Source organism: Erinaceus europaeus, unplaced genomic scaffold, assembly GCF_950295315.1.
Source record: "Erinaceus europaeus unplaced genomic scaffold, mEriEur2.1 scaffold_294, whole genome shotgun sequence".
NCBI classification, from domain to species: domain Eukaryota; kingdom Metazoa; phylum Chordata; class Mammalia; order Eulipotyphla; family Erinaceidae; genus Erinaceus; species Erinaceus europaeus.
In genome coordinates this window covers 100989-126671 of record NW_026648036.1, presented here as the reverse complement: position 1 = coordinate 126671, position 25683 = coordinate 100989, and the positions used below count along the sequence as shown (strand labels likewise).

Below are 25683 nucleotides of genomic sequence, written 5' to 3'. Positions count from 1 at the left end.
GACCCAGGAAAGCCGAGCCTCCCCAGTGCCACCAGGGTGACAGGGGCCTAGATGGCCATGGTCACCAGCAGCCCCGGAGCCACCAACACAACGGGTCCAGCCCTGAGCAGCCATAGCAGAACAGAGGTTTCATAAAAAAAATCAAAACCAAGAAAGTCATACCTTTTATTTTATAATCTGGTTAAGCATTATTAAAACACAAAATTAAAACACACTATTCTTAGTGTTGTCAAAATAATATCAATGTAAAATATGTACTTTATAAATATTGTTCATATAATTTATCAATCTATTTTCCTTTTAAATAGTAATATAAATACGGTATGAGAAAAATGAAGAAAACATGTGTCAGGTTCAGTGTCTGGGATTAACATATGCCAAATTCCCACACATTGTCCTCTCTCTCTCTGTTATGAAAATAAAGAAATGTCTTTAGATATGAAGAGTTAATTCTCACCATTCTGGGGTAGGGATCTACTGTAGTAGAAGTCCCCAAAGTAAACCATGGACAACCTTAATGAAAAATCAATTTTCTGTCCACATGAAGAAACGAGACTTCAGCTTCAGTCTCCCCCAGCCCCAGCCCCAGCCCCAGCCCCCACCACCCAAGAAATCAGGACAGAAAAAGGCCAAGGCCCAGTGTGGAGAGAGAGCTGATGTGGTTCCCCTCACATGGGACTCAGAGGGAAAGATACTGAGAGAGGAAGAGGTCAGAGCACTACTCAGCTCAGACTTACAGTGCTGCTGAGGATGGATCCTGGCATCTTAGATCCTCAGGCAGGAAAGTCATTTTGCATAGTCACTAGAATGTCTCCCCAGCCTGTAGAATTTCCAGGTATTAATTAACATGCATTGCAGAGCCCAGTAGAGGGGGGAATATTCCCAAGTGGTGAATCCGTGTTGCAGGTGTCTCCCTAAATCTCTTCACCCATATCTTCCCGTCCCACTTACATACTCTGCCTTATCAAATAAATATAAATCAATAAAATAAATAAAAATACCTATGTGTGTGTTTACATAGAATTATTTAATACATACACAATGTGTGAAGAGATTAAAGGATAACTCTTCCTTCTAAAATACCCACATGAGGTCATTGACTCAATCCCAACACCACTTTATAACTGAGCAATGAGGGCTTTGATTCTACCTTTCAGTCAGAATCCATATCTACAAGGGAGGAGCTTTGGCAATTGAGAAACCTAAGCTGTGCACTTTCTCTCTCTCTCTCTCTTTGTCCCTCTCTCTCTACTATCTTTATTTCTCTCCATCTCTATCTCATTACTGGTAGGCTGGGAAAGTCCAGATTCAAACTATTCTTGACTTAACTGAATTCAAATAGTGAAATTAGAATTCCACTACTTGTAATTATCACCCTAGTTTCATCTGTCCAAATTTTTAAGCATTTTATTTATTCATAGAGTGATATCATATATATGGAGAGAGACAGAGAGGAAGAGAGAGAGATAGAGAAAGAGAGAGGGGTGGAGTCTTGCATCATTGAGTCACCAATTGTGATGATTCCACACTGGGGCCTCGAGACATGAACCCAGTTCCTTGCATGTGCTGACTTTTACTCTCCACTGCTTTGTGCCGCTACACAGCCAATTCACTCCTCATTGAATGCAGCCCTGTATCTGTCACTATTTTATAAATTGTGTCTCAATTGCCCCTACAAGTCTGTTGTGAGTTTTCAGTTCAGGTTTCACTCAGTTCCATTGTGTCTGTGAGAGACTTACTCTATGTCGTTGATATGAAATTCTCAGTACAGTATTAATACAGTGGTCCAGGAGGTGGCACAGTGAATAAAGCACTGGACTCTCAAGAATGAGGTCCTGAGTTCAATCCTCAGCAGCATATGTACCAGAGTGATGTTTGGTTCTTTCTCTCTCTCGCCCCCTATCTTGCACATTAGTAAGTAAGTTCTTTTTAAAGTATTAATAAAAACCATTCATATCTATCGTGTCTCTAGTCCTTTCCTCCATTTGGAAATGGGTTGCAGCCTGATGGTCTTTGTGAAGATGCCCCTCTGTGTGTCTCCCTGCCCTGTCCATGACAATTGTGCCCACAGACACCCTGATGCTCACTGCACATGTCAGTAAAGTGCTTAAATTCACAATGGTGGGGAGACTTTACCCTCTAGATTATAGACTTTATAATATATTTCTACTGTGAAACCAGGAAGTAAGACAGTTGAACACAGATCACATTTTTTTAACAGTTGACCAGTGATATGATGGTGGAGATGAGAAAAAAAAAAAAAGAAAAGCCATCATCAAAAATGAGAAATCAAGAAAACAAATGATGAAAAATGGTAAACCCCAAATCTTTTAGGACAAGAGATCAATTTACTGGCTCTACTGGTGATATCATTAGGGTGGATAACTGGAATGGGATCCTGGGACCCTGAGGGCATGCAGGGGCTTCTGGGAACCCAGGGAGAGGGTTTGGTGGGGATGTGTAGGGTGTGAGGGCTCAGAGGCAGCATATAAAGCCAGGTGAGTGATCTAAACCTCAGTAAAGCTCAGAAGAGCAGAGGACACAAGATGTCTGCCACCATGTCTCAGGAAGGTGAGTCCAGGTGTCTGTTATGGAGGGAGCCTGGGATTCTGAGGAGGCTGCCAGGACTGGGCTGTGGCAATGGAGCAAGCTGGAGAGCTCTGTTCTCTCTCTCTCTTCCCCTCACTTTCTCTTGGAATAAAAAGATAGACAGTACAATTCTTCATTGTTAGGTCCTAGTTCCAAAAATACATTTTTATATTTAAATATGTCTATAAACAAAAGGACTGGGGAAATACTGTAAAGGTGATACAATAAAGAATTTCTTGAGGAACCCAAGGTCCAAGTTCAGTAACTGCATCAGCCAAACCTAAGCAAAACCAGGCTGCACAGAATTTGGTTAAATCAATAATAATAATAATGATGCTGAAAATGAAATATGATGTGAACGGTATGCTTTCTGAATATAATATATACTGTTTCTCCATGATTTTGAATCTGTATTTGAGGCTAATGGTTGCTTATTATGCAAGTTCTAACCAGTTGGGATTAAATGGATGTCCTGCAGGCAGGGTGCTTCTCAGATAAAACAATGATTATGTAAATCGACACAGCTTTCAGCAATGCAGGTTGCCTGGAGTAATAACCAACAGTTAACTAACATAAAGAGCAAATCCTTGAAAGCAGGGACTTGACTAGGTCTGAAATTTGTTCTCACTTATTGGTGATAAGGTTAGGGTGGGCAGTTCTGCAGGAGGATCCCAGGACCCTGAAGGCTTGCAGGGTTTGTGGGATCACAGGTAAATGTTACACAGAGGTGGCCTATGAGTCCAAAATTGGGGCACAGCACCAGTGGAGCCCCAGCAGAGGAGAAGCAAGATTTCTGCTGCCATGTGTCCCCACAGGGCAAACTGGGAGGAAGGGATGAAAGCTGGGACATGTTGGGCTATGAGCTAAATCCAGTTCCCTGCACCAGGGTCTCTACATGGTACAAGAGCCCTGAATCAGAGACGGAGGCAGCGCACAGTGTTCACGGAGGAGCAGCTGAAGGAACTCCGGAGATGCTTTGAGCAGGACCGATACCCAAGTGCCAGAGAGCGCCAGGCCCTGGCACACAAGCTGAACTTGGGAGAGTACAGTGTCAAGGTAAGTGGTCCCAGGACTCCCATTCCTCTGCATCTCCCCCACCCCTCATCAACACCCAGGCTCACAGCCACCTTAGGACCTCATGTGCAGCACTGAGAGAACCAGACAGGCCCAGCATAGGTGAGACTCATAAGCAAGGGGGGTCCCCTTATTGCTCCCAACCTTGACCTCAAGTCCCACATCCAGGTAGCTGGCATGCCCTGGCTAATGAGGTCTATGAACCCAAACTTCAAGGCCTGGGAGACCCTCAGAGAGCAGGGATCTGGGCTTTGATTCTCTGGGCCACCCCCTGCCTTAAATCTGGGAAATCTCATTAGCTTCCCAGTGGAGGGGTTGCTGGCAGAGTCCCATTCTAGGGAGGGCTGGCACCTGGTTCTCTCACACAGTCCATGTGTCCTTTTCTTTGCAGATTTGGTTTAAAAACCAGAGGGCAAGACACTCCAGAGCAAATTCCAGAAGGTCAGGACAACTCCCAGGGGTGCAGGACTCCCAGCCCATCTGCCTGCCCTCAGCCCCCACTCCTGATGGCCAGCCAGGCCCAGGGAGCCCTGCTATCAGCAGCCCTAGTCCCAGTCCACCAGCTGCTACCCCTGCAGGTCCTGCCAGAACAGCTAGGCCAGGGCTCCACAGTGCTGGAGCCCCAGCCTGGGAACCTGCCTCTGCGGTCCCTGAGAGCTCAGAGGAGCCTACTGCCCCAGCCCCCGGATTGTCTGTGGACCCCATGGACTTTGGATTACCTCGGGAGCACCTGTCCCTCTTTCAGAATGCATGGAGATGCTGGATGAGTTTGTTTCTGTCCCCTTCACCTCTGGAAAGCACCCCAAGATCGCAGCTCAACTCGCCTCTTGCCTTTGTGAAGCTGAGACCTTGGCTTTGGAGACCTGCTGAGACATTATGCCCATGGTGTCTGATGCCCCAGAAGCCCAGCTTTGAAACCTGGCCCTTCAGACTGCCCTTTCTCATCTACCAGCAGGGCCCCTCTGATCAGCCCAGCTCAAAACTTCTCCACAGAGAAGCCCAGGCTCTCAGCCTGAGGCCAGGCCTGGAGCAACCCAAGGGGACCCCATTCCTGACTTCAATGAGGAGGACACCCCGGACCAGCTCTTTTACCGGACTTCCTGCCCACCCACTAGATGGACGACATCCTAGAACTGGGACCCTGATAAACCCCATGAGAGCTGCTCCTGTGCTCCTGAACAAGAGGCCTGACCACAGAATAGGCTGAAGTGAAATCTTGGAGGAAGGACTCGCCCCGCCCCTGCAGACACATTTCCAAAGACATTTCAGGCACAGGGACTGCTGGCCCCAGGCTCACCACAGGAAATCTGGCAGAATTATCTGTTCGCCCAGTCAATGCCCATGTTCATCAGTTAAGCAATTACAGAAGCCAGACCTCCTACCTTCTGCAACCCACAATGACCCTAGTTCCATACTCCCAGAGGGATAAAGAATAGGAAGGTCATCAGGAGAGGGGAGGGGATGGGATGCTGAGATCTGGTGGTGGAATTGTATGGAGTTGTACCCCTCTTGTCCTATGGTTTTCTTAATGTCTCCTTGTCAAACATGTCAAAAAATGTCTACTCATGTCAAAAAAGGAAAGAAAAGAAAAAAAAAGTTAATACTGACAGTATCTCAGCTCCTGTCCTCAATCTGGAAATGCATCCCAGATCCTCCAGGCTGAACCCCAACCCCATGCTCAGAATTAGATTCAAATAATCTTTGATAGACTCCATGAGACAGTGGAGGGACTTCTTGTAGAAACTGTGCCCAGGGGGTCAGACAGTAGTGCAGCAGATTAAGTGCACATGGCACTCAGTGTAGTGATCCCTTTTCAAGTCCCTGGCTCCCCACCTGCGGGCGTGGGGGGCATCACATGCAGTGAATCTCATCTGCAGGTGTCTATCTTTCTCTCCCCCTCTCTGTCTTCCCCTCCTCTCTCCATTACTCTCTTTCCTTTCCAACAATAACCTCAATGGCAACAATAAGAGTAAGAAAATTCGAAAAAAATGGCCTCCAGGTGCAATGGGTTTTCAGTGCAGACACCAAGCCCCAGCAGTGACCCTGAGGCAAAAGAATAGAAAAAATAAATAAAAGAAAAAAAGAAAAAGAAAAAGAAATTAGACCAGAGTCAGAAGTGTTGAGAAGAGAGGAGTTTAATACACTGGTGGGCAAGAGGTCTGGACCGCTCCAGGAAGTTCTCCCCACCCCCTCCACCGAACAAAGAAACAACACCAGCGCATATAGGATTCTACATATTGGTTACAGAGAGAATGCATACTTTGATACACTAAAGGCACATGATCCTGGGCCCTGGTGCTAGGTCGATACAGGTGTCTTAGCTCCTCCAGCTAGGCTGCATCCTCCCTACATGTCCTGCTTAGGAATGTGGAGGGAGGTGGGAAGGCAGCTGCAGTCACTAATTGCTATTAGGCATATTAGGCTTAAGGTGTAGTCAACTTAGATTCATCTACTTTTCTGCTCAGACTCCTATATCTATCCAATACGATTGCCAATGTCCATTTTGGAGATTCTCTTCATGAGTCCTAATTCCTGGATCCACTCATGTGCGTTCAGCCACCACAAAATCCCGGTGATAATTCCACAGTCCCCATCCAGGAGCTAAATGCAGGCTCCCTTATCTCTGGTCTCCACCTTCGCCTGCCGCCCCCTGGTGGTCACCCTGGGTCTCACACTCTTACTCCTCCAGGCCCTTGGAGCAAATTCTCCATCTTCTGAGCAGACCTGCCTCAGGCAGAACATGGAGAAAAAGCAGGGCTGGTGGAGGGACAGGCTGTGGGTGAGGGAAGGGGCCACTGCCATGTACCCGGAGACCACTGTGCTGCTCAGAGACCTTGGTGGGAAAGGTCTTAACCACACAGGCTGAGACCCACCAGGTCACTGAACAGGAGAATGTCTGCTCCCCACACTCACTTCTCACAGGCTGTGAGCAGGTGCAGCACCCACAGCAGTGCTGAGCCCACACATGCAGCAGCTCTGCTGCTTTTCAGGGGCCAGTGGGGCTGCCTGGTGGCCTTTGTGAAGATGCCCATCTGTGTCTCTCCCTGCCCAGCCTGTGACAGTGGTGCCTACAGACACCCAGCTGCTGGACGCACATGTGGGTTAAGTGCAGCAGATCCACTGTGATGGGAGCACTTTCCCTCTCTCTGGAGCCCCTTCTCTTCTTCCTCTTAGTGGTTTTCTGGTGATGATATATAATTGTTCCAGGGTCAAATATGCCTCAGTTTATGACTACAAGTGGGAGCCCGGGGGACAAATGAGGCATCATTGCCCCAAACTAAGGACCAAATAAATAAAATAGCATCGATCAGTGCAGGGCAGTTTATCCATTTCATTTGCATGTGAACTTTTAATCTAAACGTTAGGACATAAAGGATGGTGCAGCTCATGTGTTTGAGTTTTAACAGCACGAGAAATAAGTGTGTAACATTTTTCAGGAGAAAGGCAGATTTTGTATTTTTTAAATATATATTTTTTATTTATTGTTTATTCCCTTTTGTTGCCCTTTTTGTTTTATTGTTGTAGTTATGATTGCTGTCATTTTTGGATAGGACAGAGAGAAATGGACAGAGGAGGGAAGACAGAGATGGGGAGAGAAAGATAATCACCTACAGACCTGCTTCACCAATTGTGAGGTGACTCTCCTGTAGGTGGGTATCCAGGGGCTCAAACAGGGATCCTTATTTGGGTCTTTGTGCTTTGTGCTACCTGAGCTTAACCCACTGTGCTACTGCCTGACTCCCTGTATTTTTTTTTTTTAAGAATGAGATTCTCATTATTGGCCAAAAAAAGTTCAGAATGACATCGGTTTCAGAGTCTGGAACCACCACATCCCATCCCTATGTTGCACCTCTCTCTCTGTGTCTCTCTCTATTTCTTACTCACTCTTTCCCCAAAAACTACATTGTATTTTCAAATGACAAGCATGTTCTTAGCATTGTAGTGCAGAATTCTATTCTACTTAACTACCCCAACAGGTCTGTGAGAATAAACCTTTTTTGGCCCACAATGACAAATTAGACCACTCGCAGATCAACAAACTCACCCACCACAAACTTGAGCATAAGAGCGATATATATATCAACAGGGTCTGGCAGATGGCAGAATGGATAATGCCCCGGCAAGCAGGGCGGTGAGCAGGGGCTAGGAACCCAATAAAACCTGAAATGATAGGGACACGAGACACAAAGAGTGACAGCAAGACAGGTTTCTGATCAAGCTGCAAAATTTTATTGTGAACACAGGCATTATAAGGATTTGCGGAAGGAGGGGGAAGCGCTGGAGGAGGAGGGGGGGGAGAAATCTTCAAAGGGGGAATGTTCCTTGCAACATACAATGGATGAAATCATGTTTGCTACCACAACTATGTGTTGTGTCACTGTTTCTGGTAAATGGTCTACCTGAGGGGAAAATGGCCTGCCCAGGGGGAAATGAAACTTGTCTCGAGGGCTTCCACTGTTTCAAAGCTTATCATCTATCAAGCAGAGAAATGGCTCCTGGCATGTCATCCCTTCGTTATAATTTAACTTGAGGCAGGTAGTTGAGGTGAGGAGCAGGGACCTGAACAGCAGGTATAACCAGAGGGGGGAAGTATTGACCCAATTCCTCCCGCGGGGTGGGTGCAGGAACCAACCTTCCCGCATCTTATAAGGCTCTCGGTGTCTTTTTGGGGAAGGGAGGCAGAGCCACAGTTTCCAGGGGAATGATTTTTTGTTGCTGACACCAGCCTCCATGCAAATCAGGTTTGCTTCATGGGGGACTCAGAAGCAGACTATAGGGTCCTCCCCCTGCAGTGCTTTGCCTTGCACCCCTTACTGGTGTCCTTGCCCTGCCAAGGTTGGATGTCTCAGTGCATAATTCTGAGTTTTATGCCATCCTAAAGGGAGGTCTGTCATCCTCAGGTTCAGCCAGGCCTCTATCAGCCAAATCAAGTCTGTGATAATGTATTTGCAAAGGTTTTGATGCCAAGGAGTCAATCTGCCATTTTATAAAATCAGTAATCTTATTAAAAATAAAGGATCTTAAGGTAATCATTAACCATAGACTAATAAGGGTCTCATAAGGGGCTCTGTAGTGACTCAAGAGTATTTGTGGTGGAGTCTATAACCTGTTGTAATTTGTCAGAAAATTCATGGGAGGAATATATAGAGTGTCCTAGCGTGCCACCAGCAAGTCTAAGCGAAGCAGTCAGTGGATGTGATGTCCAGAGGAAGAAACACAGAACGTCTGGTCTGGTCAGCGCCAACTGATGAAATTTTTCTTCTTCATAGAGGGTCAGCTGTGGAACAAGCAAAACTAGGAGGCAAGGACCAGGTAGAGAAGAATTGACATGAAAATATAGGATGGTGTTTACCAAAACACAGAGGAGGTACATACACATTAGAAGTTAAGGTGAAGTTCCTTGAACATCGAGGAATATTTTGAGAAAAGTGAGCAGTCAATAAACATATAAAGATGAAGTCAGCAGTAGTAGGTCAGCAGAAAGAGAAGACTTGGATAAGCTGGTGAGGTTAGCTGGAGTATATACTGCCATGGCGTCCTTTGTGGTAAGGACTTGCCAACAGGGACTCTGTGGATTTTGCAAGAACAATAATGTCATCCACCATAATAAAAGGAAAACAAACATGGACATCCAGTGTTGAAAAAAGAGAAAAAGGAAATATGTCTCTAACTGGAAAAGTGGGTGGCTTTGTCAGTGAGATACGATAAATGAACAATTCGAATTTTTGTAAATATTAAAAAGGTTTAATATGTTACTTCATTGACACTTTATCCAACTGAATACTGGGGGGTGCACTCCCCTTCTTTTTTTATTAATTAAGCTTAAGGGTTTTAGGTTTTTTTTCTTTGTTTGAGCTGTAGCCCACATAAATTTAGAAAAAATATCAACTAAGAGAAAAAAGTTTTTGTTTACAAAATATGGGCAGGTGAAGTACATCAATCTGTCAGAGAGCATTGGCTTTTATCAATAGAGATTAATCTTAAAAGTCTGAATAACAGGATCTTAATTAAACAATGCAGGAGCCAGTAAAGTGCTCTCACTATGGCAGGTCAAGCGTTAAAATTTTTAAGAGGTTTGTAAAAAAATGAGAAAAATTTTAAGATGTGAGTGACTTTAGGAGTCATCACACACCCATAAATAAAAAATTAAAAATGTTTAGTTTTAAATCTTAGCATATGAGCAGTCAGTTCTTCATGTGCAGATGTACCTATAATTATTTACTTAGGGAGAGAACTTGTACCAAGTTAATTGATGATCTAATGGTTAGAATTGGCTTGAGTTCTTTCATATGATTTTAGAAGGCTCTTTATTAGAATATACCAATATGTTATAGAAAGTCAATACCTAATGTGTTGACATGATAAAATGTTTACCATTTTTTAGCATTATTTTAAACTGATTAGACAGTTTAAGTACAGTATTATACCTTTAGTTTACTAAGATCTTTACTCATCACAAGGCTATCATGAGTAAGCATAGATATAAAACTCTTAATAGATTTTGTTCCTTAGAACTCTAATATGGCAACTTAAAAGGCTAAAATAAAACCTCATAACTTAAATGTTCAAAATAATAATTTTGTTAAATCGGGATTTGCCAAAGCAAACCTTCTATCAGACCAAAAGCACAATGTATTACCTTAATTTATCAAGAATAAACCTCTGGCAGTGTCTTAAAACAAACCAGATAATTTTTAAAAGCAGAAAGATAATAAAGAGGAAAACCAGAGCAAAAGCCTCTGGCATGTAAATAATTAACATAACTATTGTGTTATCTTTTATTAACCCAAGCCAGTATTAAAAACAATTTTAAGTAAAATGTTAAACCTTGTTTGTTAGGATCTTTGTTTATCACAAAGCTATCACACCCTTAGGGCAGCTATGAACAAGGGTGGGTACACAACTTAATTGATCTTTCACTTTGATTTGGATAGGTAACTTAAAAAGCTAAAAGAAACCTTATAGCTGAAATGTTAAAATAAATTTTTACTGTTAACATTTCTTTTAGATGACCATTTTACACTAAATAATTTTGTTGAATCACATCTGTTGAATAAAATTTTTTTATCAGGCCAGGAATATGTTTAACCCTTTTTTTTCTGGCAAGGCCACTGCTCTACACTGACTGGGTTATTAGAAAGTCAGTTCAAGCGTGGAATTAAATTAACAAACAGTGGCAGTTGGTATTGAGGTGCTGGTAATATCTACAATTTTTACAAGAGTGAGAGAGACTACAGAGGCATTTTACCATGCCTAGATATCTCAGAAAATCTTTTAACTAATGAATTGATGTTGATATTAGCTATCAGAAGGACGAAACTGTCCTATATTTTACTCTGGTAAAGGTGTGCCAACTCTATGAGTCGGGATCTTTAAAACCACATTTAGCTCAACTAAATCTTATTTAAAACTTAAAACAAACTTTAGTTACTTAGGGGTTAACACACATTAATGAAAACAAGGTTAGCACAGACTTAAAACATAACATTCTTGGTGAAAAGAAAAATTTCCCTTTGAAAAACCGCTTTGGTTTTTGGATTCATAACTCACAGACTATCTACCCACCCATGAGGGGCATTAGTGGCTAGGGAATGATTGACTGCAGTCTTTGCCAATCTGTGGAGCAGGACCTCTGTGCTGTGATTGGCTGTGCGGGCAGAACAGGCGGGCTTAGTTTACTGCCGTGCAGAGAAAAATCTTTGAAATTCTTTTTCTAGGATAAGGTACATTTTACAGTTTTAAAGAAACAAATCATTAAATTTCTATCAAAAGTGTGTACTGGTTCTCTGATTAATAGCTTTTAAGTTAAAGAGAACGTCTTGTTTGATTGATTTCATTTTTTCTCTAAGGAATAGCTTGTTAGCCAGATAAGATCTCACTCAGAACTGGTTTAAAGCTTTCTAAGAGTAGAGGGAAAAAAGCTGGATCTTTTTTGGCTGACTAGTTTTAAAATAATGCCAAATCAAGAGCCCACAGTTTTTTAACTAATTGTAAATGTTCTCATTTTCTTCTATTAATTATCTAAGGGAAGCTGTTTTTCGTGCTAGTTGAGTTTTAGCCTTGGTGGTCTAATCAGTATTATTGGCCAAGTCAAGGACCGGAGCACAAAACGGAGGGGCGGTGGTGTAGGGAGGCAGTCTGGACAAGGAAGAGCGTAGGGGTTAGGGTTAGCCAGTTTGAGCCTGGCTCCAAGTAACAGGGAAAGCCAAAACCGGTTTAGATTTGGATGGTTTAGTTTTAGCTTTAGTTTTAGGGATTGGGTTTTTAGGTGAGGCTAAAAATGTAAGTTCTGGACTTCCGGAGGCGGAGCTATGAGCAGCAGATCGCTTTCTCTCCTCTCCTCTCCCGGATCAACTAGGAATACCAAAGGAAACCACCCGGACCGAAACAAGACAGGACTAGAATGACCACAGGAACCCAGTAAATCACCTGTGAGTACAAACACGCGTGGCTGGTGACAGAGAGGAGAGAGGAGCATAAGGAGAGATTAAGTGACTGCTAACAGTTCAACAGTTTATCAGTGGAGACACCACCTCCAGTCTGCTCCACCAACAAGGGGACAGCTGAAGGGAGGAAAGGACTCCCCAGAAACTCACCAAGTGAAACTCTGAGTCTCCATTGCTACTACCCTCAGAATATGGAGCAGCAACAGGGAGGGACACCAGGGGACAGAGATCTAACCGGGAAACTCAGGAGAAGACCTATACCTCGGTGGCATAGCTAAGGGGCTGTAAAAGTCTCTTTGCATAACCACTGGATTATCTCTGCCACACCCTGCTTTATCTCTTGGTCAGGAGTCAGTGATTAAGCTAAGAAGCCTATTGACAGTTTAAAAGCCCTCAGGCTCCCATAGCCTACAGGGAAGAAAAAAAAAAGAGGCTTTTACATCCCTGAGCTCCATGTCAGGGATTGAAAAAACTGTTAAATTCCACCAAGGTAAAACCTTTAATTAAATTACTTAGACACAAGTCAATCCAGGCAATAGTGATCAATAATTTGAAAAGTACTGATAAAGGGAACTCATAACATAATATATAAAATGGATAAAACAACAAGAAAAAATATTGGAGACTCGAACCAGGACAAGAGTCCAGCTAAAAGTCCTCCAGAGGGTGAAGCACAAAACAACGAGTTCAACATCCAAACATTAGCTAAGGAAATAATAACAGGAGTGAGTAAAGAATTTGAAAAAATTGTAATCAGAGATGCAGGAACAACAAATGAGAATATGGAAGAAAATTCTAATAATCTCATGGTTATTAGAGAGCTGAAAGCTGAAATCGCTGAGCTAAGAAGGCAACTAGCTGAACAAGCTAAAACAGTATCGGAGCAGGGCAGCAAAATAGATGAACTCCAGAAAGCAATAGATGGCAGAGAGAATAGAATCTATGAGGCTGAAGACAGAATTAGCAAGATTGAGGATGAATTAGAGACAACTAAAAAAGAAGTAAGAGATCTCAAAAAGAGATTAAGAGATGCTGAAAACAACAATAGAGTCCTATGGGATGACTTCAAAAGAAACAATATACATATTATTGGCTTACCAGAGGAAGAAAGAGAAGGAGAGGAAGAAAGCATTCTCCAGGCCATAATAGCTGAAAATTTCTCTAGTCTAGACAACACCAAAGACATAAAGATTCAAGAAGCCCAGAGGGTCCCAAACAGAATTAACCCAGACCTAAAGACACCAAGACATGTCATACTTAGAATGGAAAGGAATAAGGATAAAGAAAGGATCCTCAAGGCTGCAAGAGAAAAACAAAGAGTCACCTACAAAGGAAAACCCATAAGATTAGCAGTAGACTTCTCCATACAAACACTACAGGACAGAAGAGAATGGCAAGATATCTATTGAGTGCTCAATGAGAAAGGCTTTCAGCCAAGAATACTATAACCTGCTAGACTGTCATTCAGACTAGATGGAAGCATCAAAACCTTCTCAGACAAGCAACAGTTGAAGGAAGCAACCATCACCAAGCCTGCCCTGAAAGAAGTTCTGAAAGGTCTCCTATAAACAACCAGACCACCACAAATAGGACATATATCAAAACACTCTAAAACTCTACAAGAATGGCGTTAAAATATCTTCAATCTTTAAAAATGTAAGTTCTTCTGTAACTGCAGCTATTTCTTTCATTAATTGAAGCTGCTCTCTCTGGTCAGCAAGGACCTTGTGGAAAGTGGAAATTCCTGTAAGGGCTCCTGAGCGTGCCCTCCTAACGGAGGGGTTGTCAAGGAGAAGGTCTGGCTGGAGAGCGGGGGCATGGATATAGGGAGAGGGATTAAAGGGAGGAGGACACCAATCAGGATTGTGGTATTTGGCAGCCTCTTTTTCTAGCAAAGCCTCATCCTCCACTGCGGGAAGTGCTTCAGGAGAGGGGGGGTTTTGTGGCAGGTTTTGTAAAACTGGATAGAGGCGGGGGAAAGAATGCTGGGTTTCATCCTCATGTGAATTAGCAATAGGAGGGTCAATAAAGGGAACTTTTGTAAGTGAGGAGGGACCTGTAGGGAGGGGAACAGGGCTTTTACTTTCATCGGGTGCTGGGAGGCTTTTATTTTGACTGGGTACTGGGGGATCAAGATCAATAATCACAGAAGGGGATGGGGACTTTGTCCTGTACGGCGGACTAGAAAGTTGCTGGAGGACCTTTTCACCCTCTATAATAAGGTTTTTAATATCAGGGTGATTATTATAGATTTTTAAGATGTCATTAATTAAATTCCAGTAACAAAAGGCAGAAACAGGTACACGTTCAGGACCAAAAGACTGATAGTAATCATTAAGACAGTCACCAATTCTCCTCCAACGTTTTTCATCTATAGTGCCTTCCTGGGGGGACCAGGGGCAAATATTACCAATATAATCTAAAAACTTCTTTAATTCTTTCTTTTTAACCCTAGTTCCTCGTGTCTTGAGTGACTCCTTGAGTCATTTAATAAATAAATCTTGTTTGCTAAATTCATGTCCCATGGTTTTGCTTACCTCAGCCGCTGTGAAACTCTCCTCCAGACTCACAGTCAGGTATCTCCGTGGCGATCTATGCGAGTCTTTGTGTTACCCCCTCGGCCAAAGTGACTCAGTGAATTCGGGTAGGCCTACCCTCTCGATCAGCGGAGTTTCTAGGTCCAGAAGGCTTCTTCGCCCCACGCTCGGGCGCCAGAATGCCCCGGCCAGCAGGGCGGTGAGCAGGGGCTAGGAACCCAATAAAACCTTAAATGATAGAAACACAAGACACGAAGAATGACAGCAAGACAGGTTTCTGATCAAGCTGCAAAATTTTATTGTGAACACAGGCATTATAAGGCTTTGGGGAAGGAGGGGGAAGTGCTGGAGGAGGAGGAGGGGGAGCAATCTTCAAAGGGGGATTGTTCCTTGAAACATACAATGGATGAAATCATGTTTGCTACAACAACTATGTGTTGTGTCACTGTTTCTGATAAATGGTCTACCAGAGGGGAAAATGGCCTGCCCAGGGGGAAATGAAACTTGTCCCGAGGGCTTCCATTGTTTCAAGCTTATCATCTATCAAGCAGAGAAATGGCTCCTGGCAGGATAAAACAATGGACCCACAAATATGAGATCCCAATTCCAGTCCCTGACAGCACTTGCACCAGAGTCCTGTCTGGTTCTTGTTCTATCTCCTATCTTTGTCATTGATAAATAAATTGATTTTTTGCCTCCAGGGTTATTGCTGGGGCTCGGTGCCTGCACTGCAAATCCAACGCTCCTGGAGGCCATGTTTCTCATTTTGTTGCCCTTATTGATGTTGTTATTGTTGCCAGTGCTGTTGTTGGATAGGACAGAGAGAATTCAAGAAAACAGGGGAAGACAGATTGGGAGAGAGCAAGATAAACACTGCAGACCTGCTTCACTGCCTGTGAAGCGACCCCCCTGCAGGTGGGAAGCCAGATGTTTGAAGATCCATCAACATGATCCACCACATCAATAGAAGCAAGACCAGAAAACACATGGCTATATCAATAGATGCAGAAGATGCCTTTGACAAAATGCAACATCCCTTTATGATCAAAAGGCTACACAAAATGGGAAGAGATGGAAAATTCCTCAAATAATGGAGTCTATAAATAGCAAACCTACAACTGAAATCATACTCAATGGTGAAAAACTGGAAGCATTTTCCCTCAGGTCAAGTACTAGGCAGTGCTGCCCACTATCACCATTACTATTAAACATAGTGTTGGAAATTCTTGCCATAGCAATCAGGCAGGAGCAAGGAATTCAAGGCATACAGATTGGAAGAGAAGTCAAACTATCCCTATTCGCTGATGACATGATACTATACATAGAAAACCCTAAGGAACCCAGCAAGAAGCTTTTGGAAATCATCAGGCAATACAGTAAGGTGTCAGGCTACAAAATTAACATTCAAAAGTCTGTGGAATTTCTCTATGCAAGAAGATGAAATACAGAAATCAATTCCTTTTACTATAGCACCAAAAGCAAAAAAATATCTAGGAATACACCTAACCAAAGAAGCGAAAGACTTGTATACTGAAAATGATGAGTCACTACTCAAGGAAATAGAGAAAGACACAAAGAAGTGGAAAGATATTCCATGTTTATAGGTTGTAAGAATTAACATCATCAAAATGAATGTACTATCCAGAGCCATGTACAAACTGAATACTATCCCCATCAAGATCCCAACCACATTTTTAAGAGAATAGAACAAATGTTTATCTGGAACCAGAAGACCCAGAATTGCCAAAGCAATCTTGAGAAGAAAGAACAGGACCAGAGGCCTCACAGTCCCAAATCTTTCATTGTATTATAGTACTTTTGGGCTGGCGTTGTGGGAGGGAGAGATTGCCCAGGAACCAAGTTCATGTAGGTAGCAATACAAATCTTTATTCATGTGGGCACCCCAGAGTCAGGCGTGTAGGCACCTGGTTAAAATCACTTGGAGCCAAAAACCGCAATGGCGGGCGTCAGTGTCCCCCTCCTCGTCTGCTCTTCTCCTGGTCATGAAAGGGAAGAGAGAAGACAGAGAGGGAAGTGGTTTTACAATCTTATACATATTTAGGAGAGGGGTGGAGAAAAATGGGAGGGGCTGGAAAGTAGACCTTTCCTGGCAACTGTTGCAAGGGTTTTAACTAGTGGGATTAATGTTACCCTGCAGGCAGAGCAGGTCTCCAAGAAGATAGACCATAGGAATGGAATTCAATAATAAGTAAAATTTTATTTTAAAATTATTTTATTTTAAAATTTTATTTATTTTTAAATTAAAAAAAAATCTTTAATAGAGTACTGGGTATTCTATTTTAAAGGAGTTGGGGTCACTGTCCCCTGGGGTGGAAAGAAATGTCATCTTGGTTGTGGGATGGCACAAAGCATGGCAAATGTTTTGGGGAAATGACAAAACTGCCTTATAAAACAGCAATATTTTTCCAACAAAAATTAATGGAGGGTGGGGAGATAGCATAACTGTTATGCACAAAGGCTTCCAATGCCTGAGGCACCAAAGGGCCCAGGTTCAATCCCCAGCTCCATTATAAGCCAGTGCTAAGCAATGCTCTGGTTCAAATAATAATAATAACATTTAATTATTATTATTATTAATTATTATTATTAGTTTAACCAGAGCACTTAGCTCTGGTTTATGGTGGTACTGGGGATTAAACCTGGGACTTGGAAGCCTCAGGCATGAGAGTCTCTTTGCATACCCATTATGCTATCTACTTCTTGCCCACTCTGGGAAAAATAAATTAAATTAAATTTGGAACTGTGCCTGATTCAAAATAATTTAAAAATAAGGGAATTGAACTTTTGTTTCTTCAGTCTTTCTTTCCTTCTTTCTTTTTTGTTTCTTCTTTCTTTCTTTCTTTCTTCCTTTATTTCTTTCTTCTTCCAACCAAGTTGCCACTGGGACTCAGTGCCTGCACAACTCCACCTTTTCCAGTGGTCATTTTTCTTTTCTTTCTCTCTCTCTCTCTCTCTAGATAGGAAAGGAAGGAGAGATGAGAGTCACCTCACCATGTCAATACCAGTAGTGAAGCTTGGGGCCTGAACCTGAGTCCTATCTCACAGTGGCATGCACCCTTACTGTATGAGACACCACCCAGCCCTACGTCTGGATATTATTTTTTTTAAGATTTTATTTATTTATGAGAAAGATAGGAGGAGAGAGAAAGGAACAGACATCACTCTGGCACATATGCTGCCAGGGATGGAACTCAGGAACTCATGCTTGAGAGTCCAAAGCTTTACCACGGTGCCACCTCCAGACCACTGGATATTCCTTTTGTAGGACACTTATTTCTTCCACCTTGGAAGGTATCATGGGCTTGAAAGGGATATCTTGTCAGTGGAAGAAATTAAATTTTATTTTGTTGTTTTCTGCAACAGCCACCCCCCCCAAAAATTAAAACAACCTTGTTAAATACTTTCTTTTGTAACTTGATAATTTGATGTTTTGTTTTTTTTTTCCTGTGGAGGGATGTTAATAGTTTATAATAAATACAGTTGGCGGTACACATATAAAACTTCTCTGTTTTCTTTATTTCCCAGAGTACTGCTCATCCCTGGCTTTTGGTGGTGCGGGGGATTGAACCTGGTTCTTTGGAGCTTCAAGCACAAGAAAGAGTCTCTTTGCATAACCATTATGCTGTCTACCCTCACCCAAATTTCTCAATTTTTAACAAAAAATTCCCCAGTCTAGATCATCCTGATAATACAATGTATCTATGAGGCACTGGGTTGCTGGGAAAGTCCTGAGGCATTTTTGCATAAAAAAAACATAGAAAACGCATGCCATGACTTTTCCAGCAACCCAGTAATATAGCAAAATGATGCCATGAGGTTCTCAAACTGCTGATCTCCAGCTCTTTGTAAGGATACATTCTGAGGGGTTATTTTTATTTTATTGATTAGTAATGGATATATACTAGTTCACTTTTTGGTTAATTATTTTATTTATTTATTAATGAGAACAATAGAAAGAGAAAGAATGAACCAGTTATGATTCTGGTACATGTGGTGTCAGGGACAGAATACAGAGGGATGAGGGTGAGGAGGGGGGACAGCTGGGGTGGGGGACATTTCCTGCTCCAGTGCATGCCTCCTGAAATAAACTAGACACTGTGGAAGAAGAATCAGACAACAAAAGCCAGTCAGCACCCCCACCCCGGGCCATGTGTCTCCTCTGTACATAATTACAACAGAGGTGTCCAGAAGTAGATTGAGGCCAGCCTTGTGCCCCCTTCCCACCCTGCTCCAGGCCAGGAAGTGGGGAGACAGGCAGGGCTGAAGGAGGGCAAAAGGAAGCACACTCCACTTCATGGGGATGACCCAGCTCACTCCTCCCCTCACAGAGGAGGATCGATTGGAGTGGAAGAATCCAAAACACACAGTCTCCTGCAGCAGCCCAATATCACCTGTCTGGTGACAAAAGGCCAGTTGGGACAGCACCTGGGAAGAAACCCCCCCACTCCCCCAGAGGGATGTGGGACAAGGGTGACAGAGACCCCTCTGGGCCTAACAGGAGGAGTGGCCCCAGCCTTGCCCCCACTACCCGTGCACACTGTGGCGGGGAACTGGGGCACCCTGGAGTCCAGGCCTGCTCCAGGCAGAGAGACAAAGAGGGAGCCATGCAGTCCAGCCCCAGGGCAGAGGTCAGAAGTAAGTGTCCTGGTGGCCTCCCAGGTCTAGGTTTCAGCTGGGACCCCGCCCTCCGAGGGGGCTGGCAGCTTCTTGCGCAGGGAGGTCTTCTTGCCATGAGCCTTCTTGAGCTTCTGCAGCTGGAGGATGGTCATCTTTTGCATCTGGAAGTCCTCCTGCATTCACTGCTGGGGCAGGTTACTCAGCTGCTCCATGGTCTCATATGCCCTAGCAGGCACGCTGCTTTTTCACCGAGCCCAGCGTGTGCCGCAGTAGCACCAACACGAGGCAGAAGATGACCTTCATGTCTTCGCAGAAGAACATGTCTCAGACGTGGAGGAGAAGCCCAGGGCAGCGTGCAGTCCAAGACGCAGAGGAGTCACTCGGTCATGTACAGCACAAGGTAGATGCGCTGCCCCGCAGGTGTTGGTGCGCCAACGGGGAGATCTGACTCAGCAGTAGCAGAAGAAGAAGATCTCCCCGTCCAGTAGGATGGCCTCCAGCCCTGCATTGTTGTAGCCCTGGAGGTACTTGTCACAGCTCTGCAGCAGGCACCAACAGGCTTGTCTAGCGGGCATGTGCATGAGCAGCACTGCGGCCATGGGCGCCTGGGCCTGGCAGTAGCCCTCACCTGTGGTAGATGGTGTAGGCCTTCAGGATGCCGTACAGGTCCTGCAGGCCATGCCCCCCTCGAGCAGCGAACATCTCCTGGAATGGGAACTGGCGGTGCAGGTCGTTCTCAATCACATCCAGCCACTTGGCGTGCCCAGTTGCCGGCTCCAGTTCCTCCAACTTGCCCGGGTTCTGCTCCAGAAGCTCCCTGCTGTTGGACAGCCACTGCCAGGCCTTGGCTCTGAGGGAGGAGGGGGATCCCCTTCAGGTAGCTCATTTTCACCTTATGGAAACGCCATGACATCCACTTCTCCCAGTTACTGAACATCTCCAGCCACTTGAGCTTCCGCAGCAGAGCCATGTCCACAGGGACGGAGCTCTGGAGGCTGCCCGAGTACTGGCTGCGCCCCAGGAAGTCGTACTTGTCTGTCTTGCTCAGCACCAGCCCCTGGATCCCCGAGTCGGAGCCCATGGAGCTCACATCACCTGCCAAGGGCTCCAGGTTCCTGGACATGAGGGTCGGAGTCGAAGTAGCTCAGCGTGTCCAGGAATTGCCCCCGCGGCCCTGCGATGCGGGGGCCCAGGCTGGATGTGGAGCCGAGGTCCTGACAGTTGTCCTCGGGCTCTGCGCTGGGGTCATGGTCACCACTGACACCGGAGGGTCGCAGGTACACGCGGCCAAGGATGGGGGGGATCCTCTCGGGCATGTGGTGCGGAGCCTGATGCTGCTGATGTGGCTACCTGTCACCAGCCCCTCTGTCGCCGCAGCCACACGTGCAGCAGCCACAGAGGACACGGAGGTTCTGGGCTTGGAGCGAGCAGGGCATTGGCCATTGGGACCCCTGGCGCCATTCTGGAGGGAGTCCTGGTGGGGGTACCCATTGAGGTTCCATGGCCACGGGCGTCTGGAGCCTCTTCCATCTTTCAAAATTCTGCCCCATGCCTGGGGTGACCAGCTTCTAGGATCTGGCCACCGACCCCAGGGGCTCCCGGCGCAGGAAGCCTGCGCCATCAGGGATTGGACTAAGGCCTCCAGGGTAGCACCTTGCTACCTGGGGCCATAAGGGCCGCCACCTTCGAGGTTAGCCTCTGTCACAGGACCCAGACGGCCCGCGCCTCCCCGGGGGCCACTATGGTGACCAGGGCCACGATGGCCCTGGTCACCAGCAGCCCCAGAGCCAACACCACTACGGTCTGGCCCTGGGCAGCATTAGCTGAGCAGAGGTTTCATAAAAAAAACCAAATTCAAGAAAGCCCTGCTTTGATTTTAAAATATTGTTAGTCATTATTAACACACTAATAAAAATTAAAAAACACAATTTTAGTGCATTCAAAATATTATCAATGTAAAATATGTACTTTATCAATATTGTTCATATAATTTCTCAATCTATTTTCCTTTTAAATAGTAATATAAATATTGTATGAGAAAAATGAATGGAACATGTGTCAGGTTCAATGCCTGGGATTACCATATGCCAAATTCCCTAGCACTATTCTCTCTCTCTCTGTCATAAAAACAGAGATATCTTTAGATATGAAGTTAATTCTCATCATTCTGGGGTAGGGTTCTACTGCAGTAGGAGTCCCCAAGGACAGCCTTAATGAAAAATCAATTTTCTGTCCACATGAAGAAAAGAGACTTCAGCTTCAACCTCCCCCAACCCAGCCCCAGCCCCCACCACCCAAGAAATTGTGACTGAAAAAGTCCAAGGCTCAGTGTGGAGAGAGAACAAATGTGGTCCCCCTCACATTGGACTCAGAGGGAAAGATACTGAGAGAGGAAGAGGTAAGAGCACTACTCAGCTCAGAATTACAGTGCTGCTGAGGATGGATCCTGGGATCTTAGAGCTTCAGGCAGGAAAGTCATTTTGCATAATCACTAGAAAGTCTCCCCAGCTTGTAGAATTTCCAGGTTTTAATGAACATGCATGCAGAGCCCAGCAGAGGGGGGAATATTCTAAGTGGTGTCTCCCTTAATCTCTTCACCCATATGTTCCCCTCCCACTTAAATACTCTGCCTTATCAAATAAATATAAATAAATAAATAAAAATATCTATGTGTGTGTTTACATAGAAATATTTAATACATACATAATGTGTGAAGATATTAGAGGATAACTCTTCCTTCTAAAACACCCACATGAGGTCATTGACTCAATCATAACACCACTTTATAACCAAGCAGATGAGGGCTTTGGTTGTACCTTTCAGTCAGAATCCAAATCTACAAGGGTGACGCTTTGGCAATTGAGAAACCTAAGCTGTGCACTTACTCTCTCTCTCTCTCTCTCTCTCTCTCTCTACTATCTTTCAATGTCTCAATCTCTATCTCCTTACTGGCAGACTGGGAAAGTCCAGATTCAAATTATTATTGACTTAACTAAATTCAAATAGTGAAAATAGAATTCCACTACTTGTAATTATCACCCTAGTTTCATCTTTCCAATTTTTAAAGTATTTCTGAAATGAGAAATTAACAAAACAAATTATGAAAAATGGTAAACCCCAAATCTTTTAGGACAAGAGATCAATTTACTGGCTCTATTGGTGATATTATTAGGGTGGGTTACGGGAATGGGAGCCCAGAACCCTGAGGGCATGCAGGGGCTTCTGGGATCCCAGGGAGAGGGTGTGGTAGGGGTGTGTAGGGTGTGAGGGCTCAGAGGAAGCACATAAAGTCAGGTGGGTGAGGTGAACCTCAGTAGAGCTACAAAGAGCAGAGGACACAGGATGTCTGTCACCATGTCTCCAGAAGGTGAGTCCAGGTGTCTGTTATGGAGGGAGCCTGGGATTCTGAGGAGGCTCCCAGGACTGGGCTGTGGCAATTATGGATGTTGAAGATGTGTGTTCTCTCTCTCTTTCCTCACCTCTCCCTCTTTCTCTCTTTCTCTCTAAATAAAAAGTTAGACAGTGCAATAATGCCGGGATAGCCTGAGGATGCTTCTTCCTGAGCTTTGCTCTCTGGGTTGGAGAGAACTCAACTGGAGCCGATCTAGGCTGCTGCGTGGGAGAGGCATCAGGAACTCGTGCCGTACTAACTTCGCAGGAGATACACTCTGGAACTCTCAGAGCCGGAAAGCAATTTCCAAGTGTGTTTAATCAGAAGAGCAGCTGTATTTATACTCTCCAAGTAGGGTGGAAACAGGATGTGACATAGAGAGGGTGGAGCAAAAAGTCACAGGTGGAAGATCAGGGTGTGAGAGGGGGCGGAGCAGGTGAGAATTATACCACTGAACCACCAATGCCCTGGAGGGAAGGTGGTGCTTTATGTAAACGTAAAAGTGATTTATGTAAATAGGCCACAGCTGTGGTTATGTAAATAGAATACAGTAGTTATGTAAAAGGAATACAGTGTTAAGCAGGGGGTATTAAACTAATGAAACAGAAGGGGTTTTTAGAAGCATACCAACACAATTCTTCTTCATTGTGAGGTCCTAGTTCCAAAAATATGTTTTGTTTTTTTAAATATATCTAAAAACAAATGGACTGGGGAAATACTGTAAAGATTATAAAATAAATAATTTCTTGAGGGACTCAAGGTCCAAGTTCAAATACTGCATCAGCCAACGCCAGCCAAAACCAGGACAGAACTTGGTTAAATGCTTTTAGCTCTTAAATTGAACTCATTTTCCTATGTGAAACAGAGCAAGAACAGCACAAGCCTAGTTTCAAAGTGAAGATACTAAAAGTGTGAACTAGGTGGGGGTGCACCTGTTTGCGTTCACCTATTAAAAAAAAAAAGCCCCAAGTCCATACCTGTACCAGGAAAGCTTTGCGAGTAGTGAAACAGGTCTGCAGGTGTCTGTCTTTCTCTCTCCGTCTCTGTTCTCCCCTCTCCCGTCAATTTCCCTCTGTCCTGTCTAATAGAATGCAGAAAGAAAGAAACAAAGACCTCTGAGAGCAGTGGACTGCAGTGCAGTCGCTAAGCTCCAGCAATAACCCTGGAGGCAAAAAAATTTTTTTTTGCAATAATGCACAATTTTAGTACTAAATTTCCAGTATTGTTTGATATTGGAGAACAGCATGTCATTAGCTAAGCGACTGTCAGTAACATCAACCTTCCTTGGGAAAACTGATTCTGTTACTCTGCCAAGTTCATTGACCAAAAAGAAGGTGCCTGACCCCAGGGTGGCCAGTCTGACACACGTTGGCCAGTTTATGAACTCCATGCAGAAGAAATAACGACACAGCTAACAGGACCCAAGATGAACACGGATGATCTCACCCCTGGGCAGAAGTTGAGAAATAAGAACAGAGACAGCAGAATGTGGACGGGGTTTGGTGAACTGCACCACACTGAAGGCCTCTGGGGCTGGGGGTGGGAGTGGGGGGCTTTCAGGTCTTGATGCCTGATGGTGGAGGAGGACCAGGACTGGGGGTGACAGTGTTGTGCAGAAAACTGAGATTTTTTTAACACATGTACCAGGAACCGTATCTACTATAAACCATTAATCTCCCCCAATTAAAAAAAAATAAACAACCTCTCTTGAGGGGCTTAGATTTGAGGAATGACATTGCTGCTAGTTGTTTAAGAGGCTTAGAGGATGAAAGGATGAATGAAGGGGGCAGGCAGTAAGTACAAGTCCTGAGTATATGAAACCAAGCAGACAGAAGGCCCCCCGAAAGACAGCAGCACAGGGGGCTACACAGAGGGGACGGACAGGGGGTGGAGGTGGGGGAGGAGAAAAAGCTGGGAAAGTCACATGGGATCTACATTGCCATTTCCCTTCTCAATTTGGGGCTCGAGGAGGCAGAATGAAGGCATATAGAGTGAATAACAGTGGCCAGAATTTGGGTAACTGTTACAGCTGTTTGCAAGTGCCTGGACCATAAAGACACAGGACTGGCTCAACAGGAACTGAGTAGGGACGTGAGAATTCATAGCACTGACCTCCTTGCTTTTGTATCCACTTGAGTTTTCCAGAGAAAAAAGTGAAGCATAACGCAGGCATAACGTGCACACACACACACAAACACACACACACCCGGGAGTGCAACCATTTCTCATCACTTGCACTGCTATCACCTGGGTCTGAGTCACACCTCTCTTCCCTAAACCCTTCCATACCCTGCTCTCTTATTACCTTTCAGCACAGCAGCCCAGAGCACCCTTATAGATTCTAAACCTAACTAGATAGCCCCGGGCCCTATGCAATATAGCTAAAATAGGGGATGGGCGGTAGCACAGTGGGTTAAGTGCACATGGAATGTAACTAAAATATGTGGAACAGCTATTGACAAAATGGAGGACACCCCCCACAAACACTTCATCTGAGCTATTTCAGCCTTTAGGTCCATGACTGTTCAACAATTTGTTTGGCTTTGTATGTTAACTCTCTTCAGCCACCAGGTAGACTGAGGCCAGCCTTGTGCCACCATCCTGCCCAGTCCTAGGCCAGTAAGTGGGCAAGACAGGCAGGGCTGAAGGAGGGCAAAAGGAACCTTACAGAACTCCATCTGCAAGGACCCAGCTTGCTACTCCTCGTGCAAAGGAGCGACTAGAGTGATAAATACAAATCCCGCCTTCTCCTGCAGCAGCCCAGTGTCACCTCTGGGAAACAAAAGGCCAGTTGGGACACAGCACCTGGTAACGAACCCCCCTCCCACCAGAGGGACATAGGACAGGAGTGACAGAGACCCCTCTGGATCTAACAGGAGGGTCGGCCCCATCCTTGGCCCTGCTGCGTGTGCACATTGGGGCAGGGAGCTGGGGAACCCCAGATGCCAGGCTTGCTCCAGACAGTGGGACAAAGAGGGGGCCATGCAGTCCAGCCCCAGGGCAGAGG

At 44.7% G+C, this 25683-nt stretch overlaps 1 protein-coding gene and 1 pseudogene across 1 annotated transcript; one reads left to right on the top strand and one right to left on the bottom strand.

Annotated features, from left to right (window-relative positions):
• Window positions 1-2558: 2558 nt before the first annotated feature.
• Window positions 2559-4870, top strand: LOC132536593 (cone-rod homeobox protein-like). Its single transcript, XM_060184670.1, has 3 exons — window positions 2559-2571; window positions 3476-3645; window positions 4055-4870. The coding sequence occupies exons 1-3, from the start codon at window positions 2559-2561 to the stop codon at window positions 4868-4870; spliced, it is 999 nt and encodes a 332-aa protein (XP_060040653.1).
• Window positions 4871-19329: 14459 nt separating this feature from the next.
• On the bottom strand, window positions 19330-20776 carry LOC103128125 (TBC1 domain family member 10B-like; annotated as a pseudogene).
• Window positions 20777-25683: the final 4907 nt, after the last annotated feature.

Bases quoted from the DNA above. Each gene is read 5' to 3' on its own strand.
- LOC132536593 (XM_060184670.1), top strand. The intron at 3,646-4,054 runs GTAAGTGGTCCC...TTTTCTTTGCAG, and splicing joins TGGGAGAGTACAGTGTCAAG to ATTTGGTTTAAAAACCAGAG.